At 36.0% G+C, this 7,122-nt stretch overlaps 1 protein-coding gene across 2 annotated transcripts; it reads left to right on the forward strand.

Annotated features, from left to right (window-relative positions):
* Positions 1–352: 352 nt before the first annotated feature.
* LOC124176867 (cullin-4A) lies at positions 353–7,103 on the forward strand. 2 transcript variants are annotated; one of them, XM_046558672.1, is made up of 11 exons: positions 353–926; positions 1,237–1,600; positions 2,014–2,202; positions 2,662–2,808; positions 2,953–3,139; positions 3,220–3,412; positions 3,498–3,799; positions 4,853–5,083; positions 5,152–5,430; positions 5,577–5,729; positions 5,998–7,103. In XM_046558672.1, exons 1-11 carry the CDS (start codon positions 614–616, stop codon positions 6,091–6,093), a joined length of 2,454 nt encoding a protein of 817 aa, XP_046414628.1. In that variant the 5' UTR covers positions 353–613; the 3' UTR covers positions 6,094–7,103. The 2 variants fall into 2 exon arrangements, with proteins under 2 accessions (XP_046414628.1, XP_046414629.1); XM_046558673.1 differs by having other exon boundaries at positions 3,223–3,412.
* Positions 7,104–7,122: the final 19 nt, after the last annotated feature.

The following is a 7,122-nucleotide window of genomic DNA, read 5'->3' on the forward strand; positions in this document are numbered from 1 at the left end:
ATTAGTAAAAAAATGTTATCCCCATTTCATATACTTTACAATTATTTAATATGCAGTATACTCGAGAAAATGGTAGAAAGCGAAAATCAAGATTGTACACCATAGTGTACAAAACAGCGAACGGGTTACTTTTTTCTGCATCAATGTTTTCTGGTTAGCCAGTTTCTGCACTTCTCATCGTCTAATTACCAATGACGGTTTTGAACATTTTTACCGTTAGATAATAACATCGCGTTTGTTACCATCAAACAATAGAGTAAAAGCCAAAAATCCTGTATAATTGACTAGATGTCACTCGATGTAACGGCGGCCGCGATGCATGACGGTGATAGTATGGCGACGCATGCGTGCTGGCTGTCAATTGCCAGTGTGTGAGGACGATAATAGTCCGTCGTCAAAGTTGACTACACTTGATTATTGTATCGCTGGTGATGTTAAAATTTGCACAATAATTAGAAAGAGTACACGGGTAAAAAGTAAGGAAGTAAGGAAGGAGTTTCACCGATAGCTGGTGGGTTTACACAAATTTCGACAAGGCTTGAGCCCGAAACTTGAGGACACTTCATCCTAGTGAAGCAACGAAAAGGCCGAGGGGGCCGCATGATGCGATCATATGTCTAGAATCGGGAGAACCCAACTCTTGCCGTCAGCACAGGTGAAAAGATCGGTGCCCACTGACTCGGTGGTCAATTTCAACCACAGTGCGAAACGCGCGAGGCACCCGAACGGGACAACGGGAAGCAGCGCGACGGCTGGGCAGCTCGAAGAGATTGAAAACATGACCGACTCGGCGGCGAACACCCAGAAGAGGGCAAATTTCTCGGCTCTGACTGTCGCCAGTCCGAATGGGGTTAACAAAATATCAGCTAACGCAACGAACGCGAAGCCAGGATCGGCGAAAAAACTGATAATAAAGAACTTCAAAAGTAAGCTTCCGATCAGCAGCCAAAGTTCACCCTAACCTCAAATTCGGATTCGCCAATTGTAATTCACCCAAAGAGTGTCATTCCTGGCAATTTGCCGAATCTCGTGTTAAACTTGCGACATTCGCGTTTATATTTACCTGCCGCTTGTTAGACAGTCCCTCTCTGGCGTCTGCGTCTCTTTTCTATATTCTTGGGGGACAAAGACTCGGAGTTACGCCTTTGCCATACTCATTATTCATGCTTTCAGCTGTCTACTCACAGATTTCCATTACTCTTATTACTTTGCTTATAATTTTTCTCCACAACGCAGATAAGCCCAAACTTCCTGACAATTACCAAGAGCGTACGTGGGAAAAGTTGCGGGAGGCGGTCGTCGCCATTCAGACTAGCAAAAGCATCCGGTATTCTTTAGAAGAATTGTACCAGGCTGTGGAAAACATGTGCAATCACAAAATGGCCTCGACTTTGTACGCCAATTTGACAGAGCTCACCGAATCCCACGTCAAGGCTAACATCGAACAGTTTTTAGCAGAGTCTATGGATAGGCATATATTTCTCAAAAAGATGAATGAGTGCTGGCAGTCTCACTGTCGACAGATGATTATGATAAGGAGCATATTCTTGTACCTTGACAGAACCTATGTTCTTCAAAATCCCAGCATCTCATCCATATGGTACGTGTTGACCTTTTAAATTTGCCGCAATCTTTGAGACACATTAATTCACCAGATTCATTGAAATTTCAAATCCTTGAACTACATTCAAACTCACTGCTTAGATTTGTATATGTATACGCGTATGTATGTCATTATAAACACATCAGAGACAAGGAAATTCTTTTTTGAATTAAACTTCAGTACATATTTAAACGGTAATCAAGTAAAGTTGGAAATTTAACAGCTACTCAGACTGACATCAATGTAATCGAATTCTGGTTTTTTCTTTCATTCAACAACTTCTAAAATGAATATACAGACAAATCTTCAACCTCCTGGGTCCAGCTAAGAGAAAAAGCAAAGTAGACCATTGTTAATTGAAAAAGAAAATTAAATTGTAACTGACTATCTATTACTTATTCTTATTACAGGGATATGGGGCTGCATTTATTCAGACTTCACATAGTCTTAAACAACTTGGTGCAGACTAGATCTGTCGAAGGATTGCTTATGCTCATAGAAAAGGAACGCCAAGGGGATACGGTGGACCGGACTCTTCTAAAATCCTTGCTGAGAATGTTGTCTGATCTACAAATTTACCAAGAAGCCTTTGAAGCCAAGTATGTATAACGTAGAAATCTGATAGTGAGAACATCGATTCATGTTTAAAAATTCATACGCTACTCAATTTTTACTGAACCATTAAGATTGGCGGTTGCTGATTGTGCCAAGTTTATTAAAAACATGAACGAATCTCATTTAGGAATCATCGCAATTCTTAAAATCTGTTTGATTTGTTGGAACTCTTTCATTTGTTTTGCTTGCTTCATTATCAGTATTTATCTACATAGATGATAATCACTATATGAATAACAATGCGAATATGTATGTTCTGCTTTCTATTGATGAGCAATTTACTTTAAAATTTTCTTAAAAATATTGATAAAGTGTTGCAACATGCAATATGTCAAGGCAAGAAGTAAGTGAAAAGGTGCAATCTCACTCAGGAAAACGAAAAAAGGGAATGTTTTTTTATTTCTCTATCTGCAGTTTTTATCTAGAATATTTTTCACATCCAGATTTTTGGTGGCTACGGAAAGATTATATGCCGCAGAGGGACAACGGCTTATGAACGAACATGACGTGCCTGAATATCTGGCTCACGTTGACAAACGTCTTCAGGAAGAGAATGAACGACTGTTGCACTACCTCGATACATCAACAAAGTATGTACAGCTCAGAAATTGCCCTGGAATTTTATATAAATTTTGTAACATAATGTATTTATTATTGAAGCCACTTGAAGAATATGGGAACTTCCCATTATTTTGATTAATTGAATCGTGAAAATGACATAATTCTTCTTCCAGATGGTCCCTGATACATACTGTAGAAAAACAATTATTATCAGAGCACATAACAAGCCTTTTACAGAAGGGTCTTAGCGGTTTGTTGGATGAAAATAGAACGAGCGACTTGTCGCTTCTCTACAATTTGTACAGCCGTGTCAAAAATGGCCTGATTGAACTTTGCCTTAACTTTAATTCTTATATTAAGGTAAAAAGAGGGTTTTTGTCTAACTCCATGCTGCTTGCTTCGGCAGTATTTAAACTGAGCTTGCATTTGTTTCGTTTCAGAAGAAGGGAAGGACAATAGTGATCGATCCTGAAAAAGACAAAACTATGGTTCAGGAACTGTTAGATTTCAAAGACAAAATGGACAATATAGTGAACACGTGTTTTCACCGAAATGAGAAGTTTGGCAATAGTTTGAAGGAAGCTTTCGAAGCTTTCATAAACCAACGGGCAAACAAACCAGCCGAACTAATAGGTGATGTATTTCATATATCTAAGATCGGCTTCTACAGATCAGAAATTTGTACAGCTTGTTGACAAAAAATTTTTTTTTATTACAGCCAAATTCGTCGACTGCAAGCTACGTGCAGGAAACAAAGAGGCAACTGAAGAGGAACTCGAACGATTACTCGACAAGATAATGGTGCTGTTCCGTTTTATTCATGGTAAAGACGTGTTTGAAGCATTCTACAAAAAGGATCTTGCCAAACGTTTGCTGGTTGGAAAATCCGCGTCTGTCGATGCTGAAAAGTCGATGCTCTCAAAACTGAAGCAAGAATGCGGCGGTGGATTTACTAGCAAACTTGAAGGAATGTTCAAGGATATGGAACTTAGTAAAGACATAAATATAGCCTTCAAACAAGTGAGTAATTTCCATCAATTGATGATGATAATAAAAAAAAATTAATATACTTGAAGGATGAATTGGTTGTACCTTCTAAATCACAACTTAGAATGAGAGAACAAACTGTTTGAGAAATCTCCGGCGATGTTATTTGCGCCATTGATAGTGAACACGAATGGAACAATATACCTACTATGTGATTAAAATTATTCTGAACAAATTCGAATAACAGATGCTAAGATATTAACAATTTTAGAAAAGATTTACTAAATAGAAAGTTTAACATGTTTAACTCTGTTATTTTTGGACTTATTTTGTTCATTATAAAAATTTCCAGAGATTGCCGGAAAAATATTTTATAAATAGTCATCTGATTGAATAAAAATATATTCATCAGAGTACCAACTGACCGGGAAAAGTCAGGGAATTACATTGTACCACTGAGAATGTATCTCAGACAAACTTGCTTTTGCAAATAATATTGTTAGATTCTCATATTTTTCCCTCCCTTCTCACGTACAATTTGAAACGCCGTTCACGGTAAAAAAAAAAAAAACAGCCCAACATTTCGTAAATTTGATGACAAAACCTAAAGGAGCATGGAAATTTCTGCTGGAAAAAGTCAAGAAATTTTATTTCAACAAAATTGACGCCAGACTAATTCATGTCATTACCGTACAATAGACGTACATTAACATTACCATTTGAGTGTTATAATTATACTATAATGTATGATTTTTTGTGTATTTTTCATGCTATGTTTGCGGATCTGGTCAGCGAGTAAATATGAGCATAAAAACATTACTATCTTATCAAAAACAATAGAGTTTAAGCACTGTATCTGATAATTATAAACCCTTTTCTCGTATTGTTTTTATCTTAACTTATGTTTTTCGAAATCGCTCAGAAAACTACTGATGTGTTTTCAAATAGAACAGATAACGCTTCTGAAGATTTTTCGAATGGTTTTTTTTTTCCTTTTATTTTTCAACTATTGGTTCAGACTATCTGATCTATTCATTCTTCATATAATTTGATAGAATTAGGTAACAGTTTTATCTTCGCTTTCAGTACGCAGGCAATCTCCAAAACGAATTTTCGGCTAGTAATTTAGATCTCACAGTATCTATATTGACAATGGGATATTGGCCAACTTATCCTGTACTAGAAGTGACCTTACCTGCTGAAATGGTACAGTATCAAGACGTGTTCAACAAGTTTTATCTCGGCAAGCACAGTGGGAGAAAATTACAGTGGCAGCCAACACTAGGACACTGTGTTCTCAAAGCGTGGTTCAATCAGGTAATTATTTTATTGTACTCTTAGTTATTGTACAACAGTATTGACATAATAACCTTGTATTTCTGCAGGGCAACAAAGAGCTGCAAGTGTCATTGTTCCAAGCACTTGTTTTGATACTATTCAACGACACAGATAATCTTTCCCTTGAAGATATTAAAGCTGCGACAAATATAGAAGATGGTGAACTTCGAAGAACTCTACAATCGTTGGCCTGTGGGAAAGCTAGAGTATTGCAAAAGAATCCTCGAGGCAGAGACGTTGCTGACAACGACAGGTTCGTCTTCAACGCGGAATTCACGAATAAACTCTTCAGAATTAAGATCAACCAAATACAAATGAAAGAAACGGTATGTTTTACTTATTATCGATAACCAATTAGTAATTTTTTCTTTTTTTTTTCTTTGTTGTTATAATTATGGATGTGTTCTGTGCTCTTTAAATTGTAACAAAAAGACGTTGAACGCAAAAATTAAACACTGTTCGCTATTTTCAGAACGAAGAACAAAAAGCGACAGAGGAAAGAGTTTATCAAGATAGGCAATACCAGATAGACGCGGCCATAGTCAGGATTATGAAAATGCGAAAAACATTGACACACAATCTACTCATCAGTGAACTTTACAATCAGCTTAAATTTCCAGTCAAGGTATGTTCAAGTCACTGAAATTAGAAATAGGTACTTAAAAAGTTCAGCAATTTAAAGCTCAGAGTGAGGGGTTAACCATTCATCGGTTTGCGTGCATATCAGATTTCACAACTGCCATGATTTCAAAGATTTCAGGGATCTCATGAGTAGTGCACCCCAGATTTTAAAGGTGGTTAACTCCTCGACTCAGTATTTGATTGATTTTAACTAAGATTTGTGTATTATTTCGGAATATTAACGCGAAAGAAAAAAAATGGTTTTTTTTCAGCCTGCAGACTTGAAGAAAAGAATCGAATCTTTAATAGATAGAGATTACATGGAGCGCGATAAGGATAATGCGAATCAGTACAACTACGTAGCGTAACCTCAACCCAACATGAAGTTGAGGATAGGATTATTCAGTTTAGCACTGTACAGTGCGTATCGAGACGTGACTATTATTCACAGTCGCAAGTTAGGCTACAAGATGTTGTTTTTGAACAAGAAAAAAAATAAGTAAATAAGAAGAGACGTATAAGACCTCGATGAGATCATTCATCTCGGAAGATGAATCGTCGATCTTAAATCAAATATTTAATTGGAAGAGCTCTTTAGTTCTATCCAAGTTCCTACAAAACGTTTCTTGAACGTTTCTACAATGATTTGCTGTTTTTTTCTTCACTTCTTTTTGAAGAACGCAGAACTGCAAACAGATTGAGATAATATCCCCCGAATATGTTCAGAAAATATGGATCCGTTCAACGATTTGGAAACGGTTCTTATTTTTTTCACGTATTGTTTATCTAGAAAATTGAAACTCGTAATTTTCAATTTTATCGAAATTTGCTTGTATTAATAAAACTTGAAAACAGCCTCACCAAACTCTTTATGAGTTAGATTGTTTGTTTTTTCGTCAAACTCTGAAGGGTATAAAAATATAGTTTCTTTTACATAGAAAAAAAAAAATATAGAAAACAAACAAACAACAAATAACATCCGTTCCACACAATCTTCGAATGTACAAAGTTTGCGATAAATTTTGTAAAGAGGTCAAAATATTTCATTTGGATGAAACAAAGACTTTTTTGTTCAATCAAGTCTTTATAGATAACTCCTTGATTTTATTGGCATATTATTATACCGTGTACAGTTCTGACGATGCGTATTTAAACTCTAGAAAATTTGGTTGAAGAAATGGGCAGAATAGAAAACAACAAACAAAATTTGAAGTAAAAAAATGGGCATCGCAGTTCTTTAATTTTTCTGGAATGAAAACATAATATTTATGATAACATGTTATAAATCAATTGTCGCTGTAGTTTATTAAGGTGGACATAGTAATAAAAGTGGACGAAATGAATTTTTTCCAACTATCTACAGGAAGGACTAAACCAATCTATAAAAACAAAAACGA

Source organism: Neodiprion fabricii, chromosome 2 (genome assembly GCF_021155785.1).
Source record: "Neodiprion fabricii isolate iyNeoFabr1 chromosome 2, iyNeoFabr1.1, whole genome shotgun sequence".
Lineage (NCBI taxonomy): Eukaryota > Metazoa > Arthropoda > Insecta > Hymenoptera > Diprionidae > Neodiprion > Neodiprion fabricii.